Raw genomic sequence first — 25,416 nt, forward strand, 5'->3', positions numbered from 1 at the left:
CCCCTCCTCCTTCCCGCACAGGCTTCCTCCATCCTCTGAAACAGAAAACACAAGTCCCTCCCAGGGTCTAACTCCTTGCTCAGCCAAAGCTCCTTCCTCTGCAAGAAGGAGAAAGGAGGCGCTCCCTGTACTCTGGGCAGGGACTGGCTGCAAATCCAGGGGCCCTCAGTACACACTGACTCAGGCTCATTGTAACCACTGATGCCACTGGAGTGGGGAAAACAGGACTCCCATCCCCTGAGACCTCCACCAAAACGCGGCACTGGCCCGGTGGAGCTCTCCTCCTGACTCCAGCTGTGTAGCTTTTCTGAGCCCAGATGTTGGGCAGGAACAAGAGGCTGAACACACCTTCCACCGTTGCAAGGTTCTGGGGCAGAAGCCTTCACCCAGTCCATGTCCCGGGGCTCCTGGATCAGGACAGGCACCAGCGTTCCTGAGATGGCACGTAGGGCCCAGGGCACAGAGCCTGGGCACTAAAGGGGTTGGCAGCAACTCTCCAAAAATCATTGTTTCTTGGAACTTTCAGCTCGGTAACCTCTTAGATGGTGTCTGGTTTCTATTTCACAATCTAGAAGCAGAAACTGCCAGAATCTCACAGCCCTTTCCTCCCATCACAGTCACTTCCTCTGATACCACGGGAGAAAAGCCTGCATTTCTTCCCACAGAGCAGAGTCTAGGGCTTCCTCAGGGCAACACTGGCACAGAGCAACCTCCAGGGACCGCGACAATGCTGGTCTCTGCCACCCAGCCCCGCCTGCCTCTGCCTTCCTTGCTGCTGCCTCTGCTGCTGGGACTCACAGGTGAGTGTGGCTGCCCTCAGGCACCAACTTGCAGGGATGCTCACCTAAGCCTGACAGAGGTACCCTTCTCTGCTTGGCAGTGGGGCAGATGAGTCTCTGTCCCACACCACCTCACCTTCTGTCCCCCCTTCTTTAATTACTTCACAGTCCTCAGACCTCTTTCTCCTCTGCCTCTTCCTCTTAAGGCATTGCCCTAAATAGCTGATTTTATAACAAGGAACTTCCAGAGAAATCCCCCCAGAAGTCTTACTTCTGCCCCAGGGATATCTCCCTCCTTGGAGGGGTCCTTTCCTCTCCCAGCCAGGTCCAGGCAGGGTTTACCCAACAGGACTTCCAGTGCTTTGTCCAGTCCTTCCTCACTTCCCACAGAGTCACTGGGTAGTGCTTGGCTGCTAGCTGAAAGGTTAGTTGTTCGAATCCACTAGAGGCACCTCAGAAGAAAGTCCTGGCAATCTACTTCTGAAAGATCACAGTTAATGAAAACCATATGGAGCACAGTTCTACTCTGACACACACGGGGTCACTCTGAGTCAGAATCGGTGCTACAGCAATAAGTTTTTGCTGTTTTTTTCTTCACCTCCCACACACCTGACACCCTGTCAAGGCTCCATGCCCTCCTGGGGCTTAACCTCTTGAAGGAGGAAGTGAGGGTGCAGCGTCGGACTCTTTGTTCCTGCTGAAGACCATAGATCCTGGGAAGCTGACTGCCTATATACGTACATACTCATGTATGTGTGTGTGTATATATAAAAAACCAAAACCAAACCCAGTGCCGTCGAGTCGATTCCGACTCATAGTGACCCTATACATATGTATATATTTGTGTACAGGTATGTATGTGTATATACATATGTGTATGAGCGTGTGTATTATATATAGTATGTGTTTATGTGTGTGTATATATACCTATGTGTTTCTGTGTATATATATGTGTGTATGTGTGTTTATACATATACACATGTATGTACTTGCATATATGTGTGTATACGTATGTGCATATACATGTATGTGTATATATATGTATGAATACATGTGTGCGTGTATATGTATATATATGCAGATGTAGATTATATGTATACGTATGTTGTTGCTGGCTGCTGTGGAGTTGATTTTCTACTCATAGAGACCCTGTGTGACAGAGCAGAACTGCCCCATAGGATTTTCTTGGCTGTAATCTTATGGAAGTAGATGATCAGGCCTTTGTCCTACAGAACCGTGGGGTGTGTTCAAACCACCAACCTTGTGATTAGCAGCTGAGAGCCTAACCATTGCACCACCACGGCTCGTATGTATATGTATATATATATTTTTTCCAGTTGCTGTGGACTTGACTCTGAATCACAGTGACTTCATGTGTGTCAGAGTAGATCTGTGCTCCTCAGGATTTTCAGTGGCTGATTTTTCAGAAGCAGACAATCAGACCTTTCTTCTAAGGCACCTCTGGGTGGACTTGAACCTCTAATTTTCCAGTTGACAGTGACTGGGTTAACTACTTGTACCACCCAGGGATGTGTGTGTGTGTGTACATGTGCAATATATATATATCATATTATATCCTACATAATATGATATATATATTAAATATATATATTTAAAAAACATATATATTTCTAATAGTTTCTAATATATATATACATATAACACAACTAGTATGGAAAACTCCGGATTCAGAAGAGGACATGGAACAAAGAATATCATTACCGATGTCAAATGGATGATGGCTGAAGGTAGAGAGTATGAAGAAGATGTTTACCTGTGTTTTATTGACTATAAAAAGGCATTTGACTCTGTGGATCATAACAAATTATGCATAACATTGCAAAGAATGGGGGCTCCAGAACACTTAATTTTGCTCAGGAGGAACCCGTACTTGGAACAAGAGGCAGTTGTTCAGACAGAACAAGGGGATACTGCATGGTTTAAAGTCAAGAAAAGTGTGCGACACAGTAGTATCCTTTCACCGTACTTATTCAATCTCTATGCTGAGCAAATAATCCAAGAAGCTTGACTATATGAAGAAAAATGTGGCATCAGGATTAGTGGAAGACTTATTAACAACCTGCGATACGCAGATGACACAACCTTGCTTGCTGAAAGTGAAGAGGACTTGAAGCACTTACTGATGAAAATCAAAGACTACAGCCTTCAGTATGCATTACACCTCAACATAAAGAAAACAAAAACCCTCACAACTGGACCAATAAGCAACATCATGATAAACAGAGAGAAGTTTGTCAAGGATATCATTTTACTTGGATTGACAATCAGCTCCCATGGAAGCAGCAGCCAAGAAATCAAATGATGCATTGCAATGGGCAAATCTGCTGCAAAATACCTCTAAAGTGTTAAACAGCAAAGATCTGCCACATAAACCAGAGCCTCCATCAGCCTGAGACCGGAAGAACTAGATGGTGCCCGGCTACCACCAATGACTGCCCTGACAGGGAACACAACAGAGAATCCCTGATGGAGCAAGAGAACAGTGGGATGCAGCTCTTAAATTCTCATAAAAAAGACCAGGCTTAATGGTCTGACTGAGACTGGAGGGACCCTGACAGTCATGGTCCCTGCACCCTTTGATAGCCCAAGATTGGAACCATTCCTGAAACCAACTCTATAGACAGAGATTGGCCTGGACTATAAGATAGACAACGATGCTGGTGAGGAGTGAACTTTATGGTTCAAGTAGACACATGAGACTATGTGGGCCACTCCTGTCTGGTGGTGAGATGAGAAGGAAGAGGAGGACAGGAGCAGGTTGAATGGACAAGGGGAATACAGGATGGAAAGGAGGAAGATGCTGTCTCCTTAAGGGGAGAGCAGCTGGGAGTTCACAGTGGGGTGTGTATGACTTTTTGTATGAGAGACTGACTTGATTTGTAAACTTTCACATAAGCACAATAAATAAATTTTTTTAAAAAAGCAAAGATGTCACTTTAAGGACTAAGGTGAGCCTGATCCAAGCCATAGAGTTTTCAAAAGCCTCATATGCGTGAGAAAGCTGGACAATGAATAAGGAAGACTGAAGAAGAATCGACCCTTTTGAATTATGGTGCTGGCGAAGAATATTGAATGTACCATGGACTGCCAAAGAACAAACAAATCTATCTTGGAAGAAGTACAGCCAGAATGCTCCTTAAAAGTGAGGATGACGAAACTTTGTCTCGCATAGTTTGGACACATTATCAGGAGGATCAATCCCTTGAGAAGGACAACATGCATGGTAGAGTGTCAGCGAAAAAGAGGAAAACCCTCAACGAGATGTACTGATACAGTGACTGCAACAATGGGCTCAAGCATAACAACGATTATGAGGGCAGTGCAAGACAAGGCAGAGTTTCGTTCTGTTGTATACAGGGTCGCAATGAGTCAGAATTGACTGGACGGCATTTAACAACAACAGTAGAAAAAAACTGATAAATAGTGATTTGCACATTATGAAGTCACCCAGAATCCAGCATCCTTGGGTTACATTCTGGTTGTGGGCGTTTCTCCCGCTGGTCCACTCTTTCTCCCCAGAGCTGGGCACAGACTCTGAAGCAGACCGAAGAGCACCCCTCCTCCTCCCACAAGTGCTAACATCTCAGCTGAGAGGCCATCTAGTAAAGTGATTAAAAGCACAGATATTTCTTGAAACCAACCTGCCAGAGTTCAGTTCTGAGTTCCATCACTTACAGGCTGTTAGACTTTGGGCAAGTTACTTGTCTATAAAATGGGAATAAGTAACAATGCTTCCCTAATAGGGTTGTGGTAAAAATTAAACAAGTTAGTTAATGTAGCCAAATGTTCAGAATAACGTGTGGTGCGCAGCAGCCGTCTGTGTTACATCCCTCCAGGGCTCAGTAAGTGCAAATACATAAAGTGGTCCTGCTGATTGTGGCCCTTACGGAGCACTTCCTCTGTGTCCTGGACAAGCCCAAGTCTTCACTTAAAACTCACAGCAACATGGGAAATGGGAATGATCCATCATGTTTGCAAAAGAAACAGAATGGAGAAGAAACAGTGTGGCTTTGGCTGGTCAATGCTGGAGCCAAGCCTTGAGCCCAGTCAGCCTGATACCCAGTTCAGGGGCCTCTTCCACTGGACCCCTGGAGACCCATGGTGTGATTCATGTGTGAAATCCTGATTTGAACCATATGTTGAGAAAAGGTAGGAGAACCAATGTTCATTGATTGTCAACCTCATGCCAGACTGTGTGCTGAGCCCTTTATTGACATAAGCTCATTAATCAGCAAATCAAAGCATGAGGAGGTGGCTCTTATCCCCATTGTACAGATGAGGAAAATTGAGTCCAAAACTGATTACCAGTACCAGTTGCCATTAAGTTGACTCCAACTCATGTCGATTTCATGTGTATCAAAGTAGGACTATGCCCCATAGGGTTTTGCTTTTTTTTTTTTTTTAATAATTTATTTTGTTTTGTTGTTGTTGTTGAGAATATACACAGCAGAACATACACCAATTCAGCAATTTCTACATGTACAATTCAGTGACACTGATTATATTCTTTGAGTTATTCAACCATTCTTACCCTCCTTTTCCGAGTTGTCACTCCTTCATTAACATAAACTCACTGCCCCCTAAATTTCCCATCTAATCTTTCCATTTGCTGTTGTCAGTTTGATCCCATAGAGATATATCTTAAAACAGCACAACGCTCAAGGCAGGCATTCTTTACTAGTTAAGCCAAACTATTGTTTGGTTTTAAGAAGACTTCAGGGGACTTTTTTTTTTTTTTTTGGTTTAAGGTTTAAAGACTATCTCAGGGCAAAGTTTCAGAGGTTCATCCAGCCTCCGTGGCTCCAGAAAGTCTGGAGTCCATAAGAATTTGAAATTCTGTTCTGCATTTTCCTCCTTTTGATCAGGAACATTCTATAGAATCTTTGATCAAAATGTTCAGTAATGGTAGCCAAACACCACTGAGTTCTTCTGGTCTCATGGCAAAGGAGGCGATTGTTCATGGAGGCAGTTAGCCACATGCTCCATATCCTCCTCCTATTCCTGCCTCTCCTTCCTCTGTTGCTCCAGGCAAATAGAGATCAATTGTTGTACCTTGGATGGCCGCTTGCAAGCTTTTAAGATGCCAAGCACTATGAAACAAACTAGGAGGTAGAACAGAAGCATTACACACGTTATTGGGTCATTTACCTGGGACTTCCCATGAGACCATGACCCTAAATCTCCAAATCAAGGAACCAAATCCTATAAGGTGTTGGTCCATAATGTTTTCAATGGCTGATTTTTCCAGAAATAGATCACCAGGCATTTTTTCTAAGGAGCCTCTGTGTAGACTCCATTCTCCAACCTTCGGTTTGCAGCTGAACAAGTTAACCCTTTGTACCACACAGAGACTCCCAGAACTGATTACCCAGTCCAAAACTTGTCCAAGGAGTATGAGGTAGGGAACCTAGATTTTGAATTTAGGCCTCCTTGGGTGGCCTCTGAGGGAAGGAGGAGTTTAAGGACTCAATCAGGATTAAACTTTGTCCAAGTTGTAGGGTTTGGAGACCCAGGGCAGGAGCCCCCTCTGGGCTTAGATGGAGGTTTGAAGAAAGATTTCTTCTGGGGCAGAAGCTTTTAACTGAGTCACAGGATTTCTCATATGGAAACACAGCCCCGTGGCCCTCACAAATGACAATGCCTGGGGAGTGGCGTGGCTCTGTAACAGCCCCGCATCTGGGCTAAGAATTTTCAAATTATATTCCTGAGAGATATTGGTCTATAATTTTCTTTTTTTGTGGTGTCTTTGCCTGATTTTGTTATCAGGGTTATGCTGGTTTCCTAGAATGAATTTGGAAGTGTCCCTTCCATTTCTATGTTCTGAAATAGTTTGAGTAGTACTAGTGTAAGCTCTTCAGTGAATGTTTGGTAGAATTCTCCAGCGAAGCCATCGGGGCCAGGGTTGTTTTTGTCGTTGTTGCTCAGAGTTTTCTAATTACCTTTTCAATCTCTTCTTTTGTTATAGGTTTATTTAGTTGTTCTACCTCTGTATTAGTTTAGGTAAGTAGTATGTTTCTAGAAATTTGTCCATTTCCTCTAAGTTTTCAAATTTGTTAGAGTACAATTTTTCATAGTATTCTGTTACGATTTTTTTAATTCCGGCTGGTCTGTTGTGATATCACTTATCTAATTTCTTATTCAGGTTATTTGCTTTCTTTTCTGTTTTTCTTTTGTCATTTTGGCCAATGGTTTATTGATTTTGTTGATCCTGTCAAGGAACCAGCTTTTGGTCTAGTTAACACTTTCAATTGTTTTTCTATTCACTATTTCGTTTAATTCTGCTCTAATTTTTATTATTTGCTTTCTTCTGGTACCTGAGGTCTTCTTTTGCTGTTCTCTATTTGTTCAAGTTGTAGGGTTAATGTTTTGATTTTGGCCCTTTCTTCTTTTTAGATGTGTGATTTATTGCTATAAATTGACCTCTGAGCACTGCCTTTGCTGTGTCCCAAAGGTTCTGATAGGCAGTGTTTTCATTCTCATTTCATTCTATGAATTTCTTTATTCCATCCTTAATTTCTTCTGTAACAGTATTTTTGAGCAAGGTGTTGTTCAGTTTCCATGTGTTTGATTTTTTTCCCTTGCTTTTTCTGTTACCGATTTCTACTTTTAGGGCTTTATAGTCAGAAAAGATGCTTTGTAATACTTCAATGCTTTGGATTCTGTTAAGGCTTGCTTTATGGCCTAATATGTGGTCTATTCTGGAGAATGTTCCATGTGCATTGGAAAAGAAAGTATACATGGCTGCTGTTTGGTGGTGTTCTGTATATGTCTATGAGGTCAAGTTGATTGTGGCATTTAGATCTTTCATGTCTTTATTGAGTTTCTTTCTGGATGGTCTATCCTTCACCAAAAGTAGTGCATTGAAGTCTCCTACTATTATTGTGGAGCTGTCTATCTCTTCAATGCTGTTAGAGTTTGTTTTATGTATTTTGGAGCCCTGCTGTTGGGTGTGTAAATATTTATTATGGTCATGTCCTCCTGGTGTATTGACACTTTAGTCATTATATAGTGTCCTTCCTTATCCTTTCTGGTGGATTTTACTCTAAAGTCTACTTTGTCAGAGATTAATATTGCCATTCCTTTTCTTTCTTGATTGCTGTTTGCTTGGTATATTTTTTTTCCATCCTTTGAGTTTTAGTTTGTCTGTGTCTTTAAGTCTAAGATGTGTCTCTTGTAGGCAGCATATAGATTGTTTTTTTAATCCATTCTGCTACTCTGTCTCTTTATTGGTGCATTTAGTCGATTTACATTCAGTATAATTATTGATAGGTGTGAGTTTAGTGCTGACATTTTGATGCCTTTTTGCTGTGTGTTGTTGACAGTTTCTTTGTTCTGCTTCATTTTCTGTGCTGAGTTCTTTTCCTTTATGTATTTTATTTTCCCCCTTTTTGTTGTTGTTGATTTAGTATTTGATGAGACTTTATGTTTTTCTTGTTTTTTGTTTTGATGTGTAGGATTGTTAGTTTCCTTTGTGGTTACCTTAATATTTACCCCTATTTTTCTAAGTTTAAACAAATTTTTATTTCTTTATATTGCCTTGATGTCCTCTCCATATGAAGGACCTATGACTACATTTTTTAGTCCCTCTTTTTTGTTCTAATGTTGTCATCTTTTACATATTGATGCCTCTGTTTCCCTATTTTCAGTTTTTTAGCTTTAATTTATTTTTGTGACTTCCCTATCTGGGTTGACATATGGCAGCGCTGTCCTGTGTTGTAGTCTTGGGTTGTTATCTGATGTTACTGATTTTCTAACCTTAGGACACCTTTTGGTATATTTTGTAATTTTGGTTTAGTTTTTACAGATTGCCTTAACTTCTGTTTGTCCAGAAATGCCCTAATATTGCCATCATTTTTTTGAGAGACAGTTTTGCTGGATATATAATTCTTGGCTGGCAATTTTTTTCCTTCAAGGCTTTATATATGTCATTACATTGCCTTCTTGCCAGCGTGGTTTCTGCTGAGTAGTCCAAACTTAGTCTTATTGACTCTCCTTTGTAGATGACTTTTTATTTTTCCCTACCCACTTATAAAATTCTCTCTTTATATTTAGTTTTGGCAAGTTTGATTATAATATGTCTTGGTGACTTTCTTTCGGGATCTACCTTACGTGGGCTTTGATAAGCATATTGGATAGGTATCATCTCATCTTTCACAATACCAGGGAAGTTTTCTGCCAACAAATCTTCAACAATTCTCTCTGTATTTTCTGTTATCCACCCCTGTTTTGGAACTCCATTCACTTGTAGGTTATTTTTCTTGATAGAGTCCCAAATAGCTCTAAGAGTTTCTTCATTTTTTAAAAATTCTTTTATCTGATTTTTCCTCAAATAAGTTGGTGTCAAGTGCTTTATCTTCAGTTTCACTAATTCTCATTTCCATTGCCTTAATTATGCTCCTGTGACTTTCTATTGAGTTGTCTAATTCTGAAATTTTATTGTTAATCTTCTGGATTTCTGTTTGCTGTCTCTCTATGGATTCTTGGAGCCTGTTAAATTTGTCGTTATGCTCTTCTATAATCTTCCTAAGTTCCTCTATTGTTTTGTCTGCATGTTCCTTGGCTTGTTCTGCATTTTGCCTGATCTCCTTCCAGATCTTTTGAGGAGTTCTGTATATTAATCTTTTGTTTTCTACCTCTGGTAATTCCAGGAAATTCTTTTCCTCTGGAAAATTTCTTGATTCTTTGTTTTTGGAGCTTGCTGAAGCCATCATGGTCTCCCTTTTTATGTAATTTGATACTGACTGTTGTCTCCAAGCCATCAATAAGTTATTATTTTTATTTATTTTATGTTTGCTTACATTGTCCTAGCTTCTTGTTTTGTTTTGATACTCCCAAATAGGCTGCTTTTGTGATCTAGCTTGATCACTGGCAGCTTTGAAGCTCTAACATTCTGTCACCAGGTGGTTAGGTCTGTTACTATGTATGTGAGCCCAGGAGACCATTTACTTTTCTTGTATGGATTCAGCTCAGGTGTTCAGGTAGTCAGTCACCAAGTGTGTGGTGCAGTCTCTCACCTACAGTCCCAGACCGGAAGGGGTGATTCCTGTAGGCACAGGTGTCTGGCTGCAGTAGGGGGTCATCCACTGAGCAAGTCAGGGGGCTGACAGCTGTCCCTGAGTGTCTGGGAGGAATGCATGTCCCTCTCCCCTAGAGTGCATAGCTGAATGGGTTTTGCATCCAGACTATGCTGTTGGCTGTAAGGACTGGGAAGCACTACTTATTCTTGGACCTCTGTTGTGGTTGGCTAGGTGGCATGGGTGGAGCCACCAGTCCTCCGGGCCCTGATGTGGGTAGGTGAGGACCCTGCTTTATAGGCAGAGGGGTGTCAAATATGAATCTGCCACAGCTGTTGAAATAGGCTCCCACAGGTCTATGCAGGGGTGAAAGCCATTCAAAGTCCTTGGGTCCCTTATGCTTGTGCCTAAGCAAAGGAGCTGTGCGTGCCCTGAGTTCCCGGCTTAGGGGGCTGGCAGATTTTTTTTTTCCTGTTTGTTAAATTGTTGTTTCTCCAATCCTGGGAGAATGGCTCAGAGAGAGTGACGGGTCCTACATCTGGCCCAGGGGACACAGCAATCTCTGAAGCAGGCCGATGACCCAATGCAGAGTGGGGATGGGTCATGTAAATAGGAGAGATGTTTTTTCCCAAAGGGGTGTTTTTTGGTCTGTGCAGTAGGTTAGGCTCATGTACTTTTTTTTTTTTTTTGCCAATTGAGCACCACTTTTCACTTGTTCTGGAGGCTTGAATAGACTCTGTTGCTTGGTCTCTTCCGGTGTGGAAAATGCATCCCGGGCACCACTGCTTGCCTCGCCACTCACACCAGCCAATCCGACCTGCAGGGTGCCAGTTCTTGCTGGTTAAGTCTGGCAATTCCTCACTACTTCTGAACTGTCTCTCCCTCCCCCTGCTGCTCAGCCCAATTCCTCAACTTTTCCTTTGATGTTCAGGGCGCCTAGATTGTCATATATAATCGATTCACTTGTTTTTTAGGGTCTTTGTTGTAAGAGGGACCACTGGTAGCAAGCAGTGTCTGATTATTTGCTCAGAGTACAGATTGAATAAGTATGGTGAAAGGATACAACCCTGACGCACACCTTTCCTGACTTTAAACCACATAGTATCCCCTTGTTTTGTTCAAATGACTGCCTCTTGATCTATGTACAGGTTCCTCATAAGCGCAATTAAGTGTCTGGAATTCCCGTTCTTCCCAATGTTATCCATAATTTGTCATGATCCGCGCAGTCAAATGGCTTTGCACAGCCAATAAAACACGGGTAAACATCAGTGTTAGTCATCCAATGCTGCTATAACAGAAATACCACAAGTAGATGGCTTCAACAAAGAGAAATTTATTCTCTCACAGTTTAGGAGGTTAGAAGTCTGAATTCAGGGTACCAACTCCAGGGGAAGGCTTTCTTTCTCTGTTGGCTCTAGGGGAAAGCTCTTGTCATCAATCTTCCCCTGGTCTAGGAGCTTCTCAGTGCAGGAACTCTGGCTCCAAACAACACTTGTTCCTACCTCTACTTACTCAGTGAAATGAGGTCCCCATGTCTCTCTGCTCACTACTCTCCTTTATATCTCAGAAGAGATTGGTTCAAGGCAAAATCTAATCTCAAAGCTTGAGTTTCACCTTATTAATGTAACTGCCGATAATCACATCTCATCAACATCAGATAGGATTTACAACACAGAGGAAAATCCCATCTGATGACAAAACGGTGGACGATAACACTGGGAATCATGGCCCAGCCAAGTTGACAGATATATGGGGGAGACACAATTCAATCCATGACAACATCTTTCTGATACTCTCTGCTTTCAGCCAGGATCCATCTGACATCAGTGATGTTATATGTCGTTCCACGTCCTCTTCTGAATTCAGCTTGAACTTCTGGGAGTTCCCTGTTGATGTACTAATCCAACCACTTTTGAATGATCTCCAGCAAAATTTTACTTGCCTGTGATGTTAATGATAATGTTAGTGTTCAGTGGGTCAAATCTATTCTTTAGATGGTCTCTAAATTCAGATGGGGTATACTCAAGGTCATACTTTGGCTCTCATGGACTCGTTCTAATTTTCTTCAGCTTCAACTTGAACTTGCATATTACCAATTGATGGTCTGTTCCACAATCGTCCCCTGGCCTTTTTCTGACTGATTATATTGAGCTTCTCCATCATCTCTTTCCACAGATGTAGTCAATTTGATTTCTGTGCATTACATCAGGTGAGGTCCACATGTATAGCTGCCGTTTATGTTTTTGAAAAAAGGTATTTGCAATGAAGAAGTCATTGGTCTTGCAAAATTATATCATGCAATCTCCAGCATTGTTTCTATCCACTAAGGCCATATTTTCCAACTGCTGACGCTTCTTCTTTGTTTCCAACTTCCGCATTCCAGTCTCCAGTAATTATCAATGCATCCTAATTGCATGTTCAATCAATTTCAGACTGCAGAAGTTGGTAAAAAATCTTCAATTTCTTCCTGTTTGGCCTTAGTGGTTGGTGCATAAATTTGAATAATAGTCGTATTAAGTGGTCTTTCTTGTAGGCATATGGATATTACCCTATTACTGACAGAGTTGTACTTCGGGATAGATCTTGAAATTTTTTGACAGTGAATGCGATGCTGTTCCTCTTTAACTTATCTTTCCCAGCATAGTAGACCATATGATTGCCCAACTCAACTTCTGTTTGTCTGAAAAATGTCCTAATTTTGCCTTCATATTTGAGAGACAGTTTTGCTGGATATATGATTCTTGGCTGGAATTTTTTTTCCTTCAATGCTTTATATAAGTCATCCCACTGTCTTCTTGCCTACATGGTTTCTGCTGAGGAGTCTGAGTTTGTTCTTATTGACTCTCCTTTGTAGGTAACTTTTTGCTTATCCCTAGCAGCTCTTAAAATTCTCTTTATCTTTGGTTTTAGCAAGTTTGATTATAATATGTCTTGGTGACTTTCTTTTAAGATCTACCTTATGTGAAGTTCGATGAACGTCTTGGATAGATATCGTCTCATCTTTCACGATATCAGGGAAGTATCCTGCCAACAAATTTTCAACAATTCTTTCTGTATTTTATGTTATCCCTCCCTGTTCTGGTACTCCAATCACTTGTAGGTTATTTCTCTTGACAGAGCCCCACATGATTCTTAAGGTTTCTTCATTTTTTTAATTCTTTTTTCTGATTTTTCTTCAAATATATTGGTGCCAAGTGTTTTATCTTCAGTCTCACCAATTCTGCCTTCCACTTGCTCAATTCTGCTCCTCTGACTTCCTGTTGAGTTGTCTAATTCCATAATTTTATTGTTAATCTTCTGATTTTCTGATTGCTGTCTCTCTATGGATTCTTGCAGTTTATTAAATTTTTTATTATGTTCTTGAATAACCTTTTTAATTTCTTCAGTTGCTTTATCTGTATGTCCCTTGGCTTGTTCTGAGTACTGCCTGATCTCCTTCCTGATCTCCTTCCTGATGTCTTGAAGAGTTCTGTATATTAATCTTTTGTATTCTGCATCCGGTAATTCCAGGAGTGCACCTTCATCCAGAAAATCCCTTGATTCTTTGTTTTGATTTGATATTGACTGTTGTCTCTGAGCCGTTATAAGTTATTGTATTAGTTTATGTTTGCTTACTACATCCTAGCTTCTTGCTTTGTTTTATTTTGATACATCCAAATAGGTTGCTTGAGTGAGCTAGCTTGATTATTTTTGCCTTTGAAGCTCTAACGTCCTGTCACCAGATGGCTAGAGCTGTTACCAGATATGAGCCTAGGAGTCCATTCACTTTTCTTGTATGAATTCAGCTCAGGTGTCCAGGTAGTTGGTCATCAAGTGTGTGGCACAGGTTCTGTCCTACAGTCTTAGAGGGGTAGGGTTGATTGGTGTAAGTAAAGGTATCTGGTTGGAGCAGGGGATCATGCTCTGAACAAGGCAGGGGGCTGACAACCATCCCCCTAGTGTCTGTGAGGAAAGAACATCCCTGTCCCCTAGAGCACACAGGTGGGTGGGTTCTGCAGATGGACCTTGGGCACCCAATGCTTTTGGTTGTAAGAACAGGAAGGTACCAGTTATCCTTAGACCCCTTTCGCGGGTGGCTGGGTGGCCTGGGTGGAGTCACTGGTCCTTAGGCCCCTGATGTGGGTATGCGAGGACCCTGTTTAATAGGCAAAACAGTGTAAAACATCAAACACCCACCTCTCCACAGCACAGCTGAAACAGTTGCAGTCTGCCAACATGGCCTATTCTCCTGCAATAGACCCACACAGGTCCATGCAGGGCAGAAAGGTATTTAAAGTCTGCAGACTGTTTATGCCTGGACAGGAGCCGTTTCTGTCCTGAGCTCCCCAGGTTAGTGGAACTGGCAGATTATCTTTTCCCCAATTGTGAATTTATTCCTTCTCCACAGCTGGGAGAATGGCCCAGGATAAGCAACAGAACCTATCTCAGGCCCAAGGAAATTGACAGCCACTGAAGCCAAGTATACTCAAGTACTTAGCTTTTGCCAAGAGCACCATTTTTCTCTGGTTCTGGAGGTTTGAGTAGGCTGTGCAGCTGGCTGTTTCTCTTTGAGAAAACTACAGCCTAACGCTACCACCAACACACTGCAGCCTGAGGGTTTCCGGCAATTCAGGTCTGGCAACTCCTTTCCGCTTCTGAACAATCTCGCCCTCCCACTTCCACTCAGTCCATTTTCTAACTTTGCCTTTGATGTTCAGGACTTCTAGCTTGTCATAAATGTAATCTTTTCACTTGTTTTTTCAGGTCTTTGTTGTAAGAGGGTTCACCAGAAGCATCTTACTACTCCACCATCCTGGCCCCACCTCTGATTGTCCAATTCAAAATGGCTGGTACCAGTACATTTCAGCTCACTAAAGCTGTATATGAATTCCATTTAATTTTTGACAATTTCCAATTTCCCTAGATTTCATACTTCGTGTATTTTACATTCCAGCTATTAATGGATGTTTGCAGCTGTTTCTTCTCATTTCGAGTCATGCCATAGAGGCCGTAGAGTATCAAAGAACACAAAATATCAGTGCAAGGTGGAGTTGGGGGAGGAACCAATAAACACAAGATTTTGTACTAAAAACTGCAGCTTCCCATAATTTCCTGCCCAGGTTAGAAAGCATGACAAATGTGTAGGTGCTGTGCAAACCATGAAATATCACACAATTGACGTTGCATTCTTTCCCCTGGAATTTGGTTTGGAGGGCCTGATTTGTGGTCACCCTCCTCCCAAAAAGTCATTGCACAAGGTAGTATAATGTGGGGGGGCAGGTGGAGTCAGACCACTTGCCAGACCTGTGACCTTGGCCAAGGGGCTGTACCACCCTAAGCCTCAGTCTTGTCCTCTCTAAAGTGGGGGTGGTGACAGCATTGTCTTGCTCGGTCACTGTGGAGATCAGGTGAGATCTATCATGCTCTCAGCAGGGGCAGGGGTTGGGGCTCATTAGCCGCCATTACTAACCCAGTTGCTGTAGAGTCTATTCCAACTCGCAGAGACCCCATGTGTGTCAGAGTAGAACTCTGCTCCACAGGGTTTACAATGGCTGATCTTTTGAAATTAGATCACCAGGACTTTCTTCCAAGGCACCTCTGGGGGGACTCAAACCTCCAACCTTTCAGTTAGCATCCAAGCACATTAACCATTATTGTGTTATCACAATTTTATGCTTTGGGGCTCAAAAGAGAAGGTAGAATCCCTGTTCCATCATTTACCAGCTAGTAGACCTGAAACCCACTACTCTGCCCCTCTCGACCTGTTTACGCTTCTGAGTTTGCCATTCCTAAGTTCTAATCCAGCATGTCGCACTTGCTGAGCTGTGTGCTCTCAAGCAAGCATCTTCCCCTCTGAACCTCAGTTTCCCCATCAGCAAAATGGAAAAACTGATGCTGTTTTCTCCCACACAAGAACGGCTGGATTGAGAGAGCTAAGAGCTGTGGAAAGTGCTTCTTGAGAGCTGTAAAAAGCTCTATAGAAGGAATCTGTGAATAGTGTCAGCTTAGGGGAAACCCCATCTGGAGACTATCAGATGTTGGCAGTAGAGTATGCTGAAAGCTTGGCAAATGTCATTGAGTAAATGCATGTCACTTAGCTCAGGCTGCTAACCAAAAAGGTCAGCAGTTCAAATGCACCAACGGCTTCTTGGGAACCTGTGGGGCAGTTCTACTCTGTCCTATTGGGTCACTATGAGTCAGAATCTACTCGACGGCAACCGGTTTGGTTTTGGGTGTTGGTTTATCTCAGCTGGGGAAACATGTGTGTTCATTGTTGGCAGTCTGAGAGTCAGCAGCCAAAGCCGGAGGGACCCCTTTATACTCTGGAAAAGCTAACGCACGTGGTGGACACAGGCTCTGTGGCAAGCCTTCTGGTTTGAATCCAGCTCTGCCACTTGCCTGCCTCTCTGGGTCTCAATTCCCTTGTCTGTAAGACCAAACCAAGACCTATTGCCACCCGTAAGAAGGGATGGTAATAACGGCACTCACCTCATGGGCTGCTGTGAGGATACACAGGGGCTTCTGTGTCTGCCCAGTCCACACACTGTACTGAGGAAAACTTGCCGTGCAGAACAGGCCTTTCTATAGGAACACATGGGGTCTTGAAATTGGAAGTCCACCCATCTGAGTCCCCGGCCTCTCCTAGATTTGCCTCCAGGCCTCAGTTTTTCCCTCTGCAAAATGGGAAGGTAGGACAGAAGGTCCTCAAGTTGTCAAGTCAACAAGCCTAGTGGTAATAACTGCACCCTGTCAAAGGTGGAAAACTTGCAAGACCCAGGCAAACAATACAGTGCCATCGAATTCCCGCTCTCACAGGATCACTGTATCAAGTACATTTTCCCAAGCCAAATGGTCACTTCTCAGCCCCCATCTTGCTGCACCTCTCAGCAGCATTTACAGGTGGCCCTGCCCTCCTTGGCCTATTTGAGGATGAGGAAGGAGAGTGGGATGCAGGGAGCACAGTGGGTCATAGGGAGGGGGTAGGAGATGGGGGCCAAGAGGTCAGCAGGAGCCACATGGCTAAGGGGGCAGGGGACTCATTCCAAATGTAGTCATTCGAGTTATTTCCTTAACCTCTGTCTTCAGGGCGAGCATGCCAGCTCCGTGAGGACAGGGACCACAGTCACTTCACAGCCCTTAGCTCAGCACCTGGCTCACAGTGGGATCCAGAAATGAAGTCCTGACTGGCCCTCTGCTGTGGGCATCCAGCCTCCTGTTGACAATGGTTCCTCTACAACAAATAGAGGGGGCTGTCACCATCCACTGTGCTGACTCCTCCCATTAGAAAATTTAGTCACATGTTTTATTTCATCACGTTGATTTCTTCCTAAAAACAATAAACATTCACGGTAAGAAAAACAAAAAAGACTTGAATATATTGTTTACTATAATATAAAAAGAAAACCAGCCTCCCTCCCCGTCCCACTTCCCAAAAGCAACATACTGAAACATTTGGGCATTTTCCATTCTAGACCCTTTTCTCTGTACATTCAGCAGTTATTCATGGAGCACCTACTCTGTGCCAAAACTCCTATCAGGAGCTAGGGAAATACAGTGAGCAAAACACAGAATCTCGGGACAGCTCATTCAGACAATAAACACACAAGGAACACACGTATCCGTACAGCTTTCTACAGAAACAAACAGAGATTCTATACAATTATGTAATGTTCGTGCAGTTCAGAAAATCAGAAAAATACCCAAAATAAAAGGGAAAAAAGAAAAACCTCCCATGAGATTTAGATTCATGATCCAAAGAACTTCCATGTGTAGAACAGGCAATACATTATAATTTGTGTAATACCTTGCAGGTGTTTATATACATATATGAGCATATATTATATATGCTTTTGTAAAATAAAATGAAACTATATGCATTATACAGTTTTTTTGTATTTGATACAACTAAAATTATTTATGTATATTATATCATTGTATTATAAATTTAATTTATACAATATATACAATTTATACATATAGTATAAAATAGTTAATAGTTTTAGTTTACGTAGTCATGATCATCCTGAAAGTACAGTTTTTCCTTCATCTTCTTTTTTTACATTTTTTTTATTGTTCTTTAAGTGAAAGTTTACAAATCAAGTCAGTCTCTCATACAAAAACTTATATACACCTTGCTGTGTACTCCTACCTGCTCTCCCCCTAATAATACAGCATACTTTCTTCCTCTCTATCCTGTATTCGCCATGTGCATTCAGTCAGCTCCTGTCCCCCTCTGCCTTCTCATCTCACCTCCAGACAGAAGCTGCCCACATAGTCTCATGTGTCTACCTGAAACAAGAAGCTCCCTCCTCACCAGTATCATTTTCTGTCTTATATTCAAGTCCGATCCCTGTCTGAAGAGTTGGTTTTGGGAATGGTTCCAGTCTTGGGCTAACAGAAGGTCCAGGGAACATGACCTCCAGGGTCCTTCTAGTCTCAGTCAGGCCGTTACGTCTGGTCTTTTTATGAGAATTTGAGGTCTGCATCTCACTGTTCTCCTGCTCCATCAGGGATTCTCTGTCTTGCTCCCTGTCAGGACAGCGATCTGTGGTAGCCGGGCACCATCCAGTTCTTCTGGTCTCAGGCTGATGGAGTCTCTGGTTTATACGGCCCTTTCTGTCTCTTGGACTTATCTTTACCATATGTCTTTGGTGTTCTTCATTCTCATTTGATCCGGGTAGGCTGAGACCAATTGATGCATCTTACATGGCCGCTTGCCAGTGTTTAAGACTCCAGATGCCTCTCACCAAACTGGTGAAGTACGTTTTCTTAATACATTTTGTTATGCCAATTGACCTAGATGTCTCTGAAACCATGGTCCCCAGACCCCCGTCCCTGTGACACTGGCCTTTGAAGCATTTGGTTATATTCAGGAAACTACTTTTGGTTTAGTCCAGTTATACCAACTTCCCCTGTGTTGTGTGTTGCCGTTCACTTCACCTAAAATAATTTTTGTCTACTATCTAATTAGTGAATATCCCCTTCCCTCCCTCCCGACACTTGTAACCATCAAAGAATGTTTTCTGTGTTTAAACTTTATCTAGTGTTCTTACAATAGTGGTCTCATACAATATTTGTCCTTTTGCAACTGACTGATTTCACTCAGCATAATGCCTTTCAGGTTCCTCCATGTTACAAGATGTTTCTCAGATTCATAGTTGTTCTTATTGTTGCATAGTATTCCATTGTGTAAGTATAACATAATTTATTTAACCATTCATCCGTTGGTGGGCACCTTGGTTGTTTCCCTCTTTTTGCTATTGTAAACAGTGCTGTGGTGAATATGGGTGTGCGTATATCTGTTCACGTTAAGGACTCCTATTTCTCTAGGATATATTTCAAGGAGTGGGGTTGCTGAATTATATGGTAGTTCTATTTCTAGCTTTTAAAGGAAGTGCCAAATCAATTTCCAAAGTGGTTGTACCATTTTACATTCCCACCAGCAGTGTATAAATGTTCCAGCCTCTCCACAACCTCTCCAACATTTATTATTTGTGTTTTTTTAATTAATGCCAGTCTGTTCAAGTGAGATGGTATCTCATTGTAGTTTTGATTTGCATTTTTCTGATGGCTAATGATCATGAGAATGACTTCTTTGGTGAAGTGCCTCTTCATATCCTTTGCCCATTTTTTAATTGGGTTATTTGTTTTTTGTTGCTGAAGTTGTTGCAGTATCATGTAGATTTTAGAGATCAGACACTGATCGGAAATGTCATAGCTAAAAACTTTTTCCCAGTCTGTAGGTAATCATTTTACTCTTTTGGTGAAGTCTTTCGATGAGCTTAAGTGTTTGATTTTTTAGGAGCTCCCAGTTATCTAGTTTGTCTTCTGGCGTTTGTGCACTGTTAGTAATGTTTTGTATACTGTTTATGCCCTGTATTAGGGCTCCTAGCATTGTCCCTATTTTTTCTTCCATGATCTTTATTTTTTTAGATTTTATATTAAGGTCTTTGATCCATTTTGAGTTGGTTTTTGTGCGTGGTGTGAGGTGTGGGTCTTGTTTCACTTTTTTGCAGATAGATATCTAATTATGCCAGCACCATTTGTTAAAGACACTGTCTTTTTCCCATTTAACAGACTTTGGGCCTTTGTCAAATATCAGCTGCTCATATGTGGATGGATTGATGTCTGGAGTCTCTATTCTGTTCCATTGGTCTATGTATCTGTTGTTGCACAAGTGCCAAGCTGTTTTGACTACTGTGGCAGTATGATAGGTTCTAAAATGAGGTAGTGTGAGGCTTCCCACTCTGTTCTTCTTTTTCAGTAATACTTTACTTATCTGGGGCCTCTTCTCCTTCCATATGAAGATGGCGATTTGTTTCTCCATCTCATTAAAAAATGTCATTGGAATTTGGATCGGGATTGCATTGTATCTATGGATGGCTTTGGGTAGGATAGATACTTTTACAATGTTAAGTCTTCCTATCCATGAGCAAGGTATGTTTTATGTTACCTATGTAGGTCTCTTTTGGTTTCTTGCTGTACCGTCCTGTAGTTTTCTTTGTATAGGTCTTTTATGGAAACCCTGGTGGCATAGTGGTTAAGTGCTATAGCTGCTAACCAAAGGGTCGGCAGTTCAAATCCACCAGGCGCTCCTTGGAAACTCTATGGGGCAGGTTGCTATGAGTTGGAATCGACTCAAGGGCAGTGGGGTTTTTTTAGATCTCTCGTAAGATTTATTCCTAAGTATTTTATCTTCTGGGGGGCTACTGTAAATGGTATTGATTTGGTGATTTCCTCTTCCAAGTTCTCCTTGTTGGTGTAGAGGAATCTAGCTGATTTTTGTATGTTTGTCTTGTATCTTGATACTCTGCTGAACTCTTCTGTTAGTTTTAGTAGCTTTCTTGAAGATTCTTTAGGGTTTTCTGTGTATAAGATCACGTCATCTGCAAATAGGGATACTTTTACTTCTTCCTTACCAATTTGGATGCCCTTTATTTCTTTTTTTTATAGCCTAATTGCTCTGGCTAGGACCTCCAGCACAATGTTGAATAAGAGTGGTGATAAAGGGCATCCTTGTCTGGGTCCCGCTCTGAAGAGGAATGCTTTCAGACTTTCTCCATTTAGGATGATGTTGGCTGTTGGCTTTGCATAAATGGCCTTTCTTATGTTGAGGAATTTCCCTTCTATTCCTATTTTGCTGAGAGTTTTTACCATGAATTGGTGATATCAAATCATGAATCGGACTTTTCTGCATCAATTGGTAAGATCATGTGGTTTTGTCTTTTGTTTTATTTATATCGTGGATTACATTGACTGTTTCTCTAGTATTGAACCATCCCCGCATACTGGTACAAATCCCACTTGGTCATGGTGAATTTTTTTTTTCTTTTTGATATATTATTGGATTCTGTTGACTAGAATTTTGTAGAGGATTTTTGCATTTAAGTTTGTGAGGGATATAGGTCTGTAATTTTCTTTTTTTGTTGTATCTTTACCTGTTTTTTTGTTTTTTTTTTTTATCAGGGATATGCGGCCTGCATAGAATGAGTTTGGGAGTATTCCATCCTTTTCTATGCTCTGAAATACCTTTAGCAGTAGTGGTGTTAACTCTTCTCTGAAAGTTTGGTAAAATTCTCCAGTGAAGCCATCAGGGCCAGGGCTTTTTTTTGTTGTGAGTGTTCTAAATTGCTTTCCAATCTCTTGACAAAAGAAAAACTCGAGAGGAAGCAATAAGAAATGAGATGGGCAATATCACAACAAACCCAACTGGAATTAAATGAATCATATCAGATTACTATGAAAAATTGTACAGTAACAAGTTTGAAAACCTAGAAGAAATGGATGAATTTCTAGAAACACACTATCTACCTAATACAGAGATAAAACAACTAAATAAACCCATAATAAAGGGAAAAAAATTTTTTTTGTTACTGTACAATTTTTCATAGTAATCTGATATGATTCATTTAATTCCAGTTGGGTTTGTTGTGATATTGCCCATCTCATTTCTTATTCGGGTTATTTGCTTCCTCTCGAGTTTTTCTTTTGTCAATATGGCCAGTAGTTTATCAGTTAATTTTTTCAGAGAACCAGATTTGGGTCTTGTTAACACTTCCACTTGTTTTTCTGTTTTGTATTTCATTTAATTCTGCTCTAATTTTTATTATTTGCTTTCTTCTGGTGCCTGGGGGTTTCTTTTGTTGCTCTCTTTCTATTTGTTCAAGTTGTAGGGATAATTTGATTTTGGCCCTTTCTTCTTTTTGTGTGTGTGCATTTATTGATATAAATTGGCCTCCAAGCACTGCTTTTGCTGTGTCCCAAAAGTTCTTATCGGAAGTGTTTTCGTTCTCATTGGATTCTATGAATTTCTTTTATTCCATCCTTAATTTCTTCTATAACCCAGTAGTTTTTGAGCAAGGTGTTGTTCAGTTTCCAAGTTTTCTCTGTTATTGATTTCTACTTTTATGGCTTTATGGTCAGAGAAGACACTTTGTAATATTTCATGTTTCTGATTCTGTTCAGGCTTGCTTTATTGCCTAATATGTGGTCTATTCTAGAGGATATTCCATGTGCATTGGAAAAGAAAGTATACTTGGTTGCTGTTGGGTGGAGTCTTCTATATATGTCTATGAGGTCAAGTTGGTTGATTGTGGCATTAACTCTTCCGTGTCTTTATTGAGCTTCTTTCTGGAGTTCTGTCCTTCACCAATAGTGGTATGTTGAAGCCTCCTACTATTACTGTGGAGCTGTCTGTCTCTCTTTTCAATGCTGTTAGAGTTTGTTTTATATATATTGAAGCCCTGTAGTTGGGTGCATAAATATTTAATATGGTTATGTCCTCCTGGTACATTGTCCCTTTAATCATTATATAGTGTCCTTCCTTATCCTTTGTGGTGGATTTTACTTTAAAGTCTATTTTGTCAGAAATTAATATTGCCACTCCTGCTCTTTTTTGATTGTTGTTTGATATATATTTTTTCCATTCTTTGAGTTTTAGTTTGTTTGTGTCTCTAAGTCTAAGGTGTGTCTCTTGTAGGCAGCATATAGATGGATCGTGTTTTTTTTTTTTAATCCATTCTGCCACTCTCTGCCTCTTTATTGGTACATTTAGGCAGCATAATTATGGATAGGTATGAGTTTAGTTCTGTCATTTTGATGTCTTTTTTTTGTGTGTGCATTGCTGGCAGTTTCTTTTTTCCACTTAATTTTTTGTGCTGAGTAGGTTTTCCTTATATATTGTCTCTTTTTCATTGTTGCCAATTTTGTTCTTGCTAAGCCTTTATGTTTTTCTTGTATTTTATTTTGATGAGTAGGATTGTTAGTCTCCTTTGTGGTTACATTAATATTTACCCCTATTTTTCTAATTTTAAATCAAACTTTTATTTCTTTATATTGCCTTGGCTTCCTGTCCATATGAACGATCTATGACTACATTTTTTAGATCCTCTTTATTGACTTAATGTTGTCATCTTTTTACATAATGACATCACTGTTTCCCTGTTTTGAGCATTTTTTTAATCTTGATTTATTTTTGTGATTTCCCTATCTGGGTTGATATCTGGTTGCTCTGTCCTCTGTTCTAGTCTTGGATTGATATCTGATGTTATTTGTTTTCTAATCGAGAAATCCCTTTAGTATTTCTTGTAGTTTTGGTTTGGTTTTTGCAAATTCCCTAAGCTTCTGTTTATCTGGAAATTTCCTAATTTGGCCTTCATATTTGAAAGACGGTTTTGCTGGATATTTTGATTCTTGGCTGGTGATTTTTTTTTCCTTCAATGCTTTATATATGTCATCGCATTGCCTTCTTGCCTGCCTGGTTTCTTTTGAATAGTCCGAGCTCATTCTTATTGACTCTTCTTTGTAGGGGACTTTTTGTTTATCCCTAGCTGCTCTTAAAATTCTCTATCTTTGGTTTTGGCAAGTTTGATTATGTCTTGGTGATTTTCTTTTGGGATCTACCTTATGTGGGGTTCGATGAACATCTTGGATCAATAGCTTCTCATTTTTCACGATATCGGGGAAGTTTTCTGCCAACAGATCTTCAATAATTCTCTCTGTATTTTCTGTTCTCCCTGCCTGTATTTTACATTCTCCCTCCCTGTTTTGGTACTCCAATCACTCATAAGTTATTTTTCTTAATACAGTCCCACATGATTATTAGAATTTCTTCATTTTTAAAAAATTCTTTTAACTGATTTTTCTTCAAATATATTGGTGCCAAGTGTTTTATCTTCAATCTCACTAATTCTGACTTCCAGTTCCTCAATTCTGCTCCTCTGACTTTCTATTGGTTGTCTAATTCTGGACTTTTATTGTTAATCTTCTGAATTTCTGTTTGCTGTCTCTCTATGGGTTCTTGCAGCCTATTAAATTTTTCATTATGCTCTTGAATAACCTTCTTAATTGCCTCAACTACTTTATCTGTTTGCTCCTTGGCTTGTTCTGTGTTTTGCCTGATCTCTCGAAGAGTTGTATATATTAATCTTTTGTGTTGTACCTCTGGTAATTCCAGAATACCTCTTTGTCCAGGAAATTCCTTGATTCTTTGTTTTGGGAGCCTGCTGAAGTGATCATGGTCTGCTTCTTTATGTGATTTGGTATTGACCGTTTTCTCTGAGCCATGTATAAGTTATTGTATTAATTTATTTTGTTTTCTTACTGTATCCTAGCTTCTTTCTTTGTTTTATTTTGATATGCCCAAATAGGCTGTTTGAGTGAGGTAACTTAATTATTTGCACCTTTGAATCTCTAACATCCTGTCACCAGATGGCTAGAGCTGTTACGAGGTATATGAGCCCAGGAGTCCATTTACTTTCCTCGCCTGGATTCAGCTCAGGTGTCCAGATAGTCGGTCACCAAGTGTGTGCTGCAGGCTCTGTTCTACAGCCGTAAAAGGGCAGGAGTGATTGATGTAGGCACAGGTATCTGGCTGCAGCAGGGGGTCACACTCTGAGCAAGGCAGGGGACTGATAACTGTCCCTTGAGTGTACGTGAGGAAAGCTTATCCCTGTTCCCTAGAGCACACAGGTGGGTGGGTTCCGCAGCCAGACCAAGGGCACCCAATGCTTCTGGTTGTAAGGACTGTGAGGCACCATTTATCCTTGAACCCCTGTCTCGGGGCTAGGTGGTGTGAGTGGAGCCACCATCCCTCAGGCCCCTGATGTGGGTAGGTGAAAAAAAAAATTTTTTTTTTGAGGACCTTGTTTAATAGGCAGAGCAGTGTCAAATATCAAAACCCACCTCTCCACCTCACAGCTGAAATAGTTGTAGTCAGATCTCAGGCACATACAACATTGCAGTCTCCTAATAAGGACCTAAGCTCCTGAAATGCACCCACACAGGTCCATGCAGGGGTGAAAGGCATTCAAATTCTAAGGACTGTATGTGCCTGGACAGGAACCACTCCTGCTCTGAGTTCCCAGCTTAGGGGAGCCAACAGATTTTTCCCCCCAGTTGTTAATTAATTCCTTCTCCAAGGCTGGGAGTATGGCTCAGGGTGAACTGCAGGACCTATCTCAGGCCCAGGAAAATCAACAGCCACTGAAGCCAGCTTGGAGGTTGGGGGTGCGGTAAATTAGATGCAAGTACTTATCTTTTGCCGAGAGCAGTGTTCATCACTGATTCTGTGTGGCTCGCTGTCTCTCCCTCAGGAAACCGTGTCCCAATCACTACCACCAGTC

At 41.2% G+C, this 25,416-nt stretch overlaps 1 protein-coding gene across 1 annotated transcript in view; it reads left to right on the forward strand.

Moving 5' to 3' along the window:
• Window positions 1-727: 727 nt before the first annotated feature.
• LOC100673775 (signal-regulatory protein beta-1-like) overlaps window positions 728-25,416 on the forward strand; it is a 65,486-nt gene continuing 40,797 nt past the window's right edge. The window contains exon 1 of the mRNA XM_064276469.1: window positions 728-800. Within this exon, the coding sequence (XP_064132539.1) occupies window positions 728-800 (73 nt within the window). The remainder of the gene's footprint in view (window positions 801-25,416) is intronic.

The sequence above is a fragment of the Loxodonta africana genome, chromosome 24 (assembly GCF_030014295.1).
Source record: "Loxodonta africana isolate mLoxAfr1 chromosome 24, mLoxAfr1.hap2, whole genome shotgun sequence".
Taxonomy (NCBI): Eukaryota; Metazoa; Chordata; class Mammalia; order Proboscidea; family Elephantidae; genus Loxodonta; species Loxodonta africana.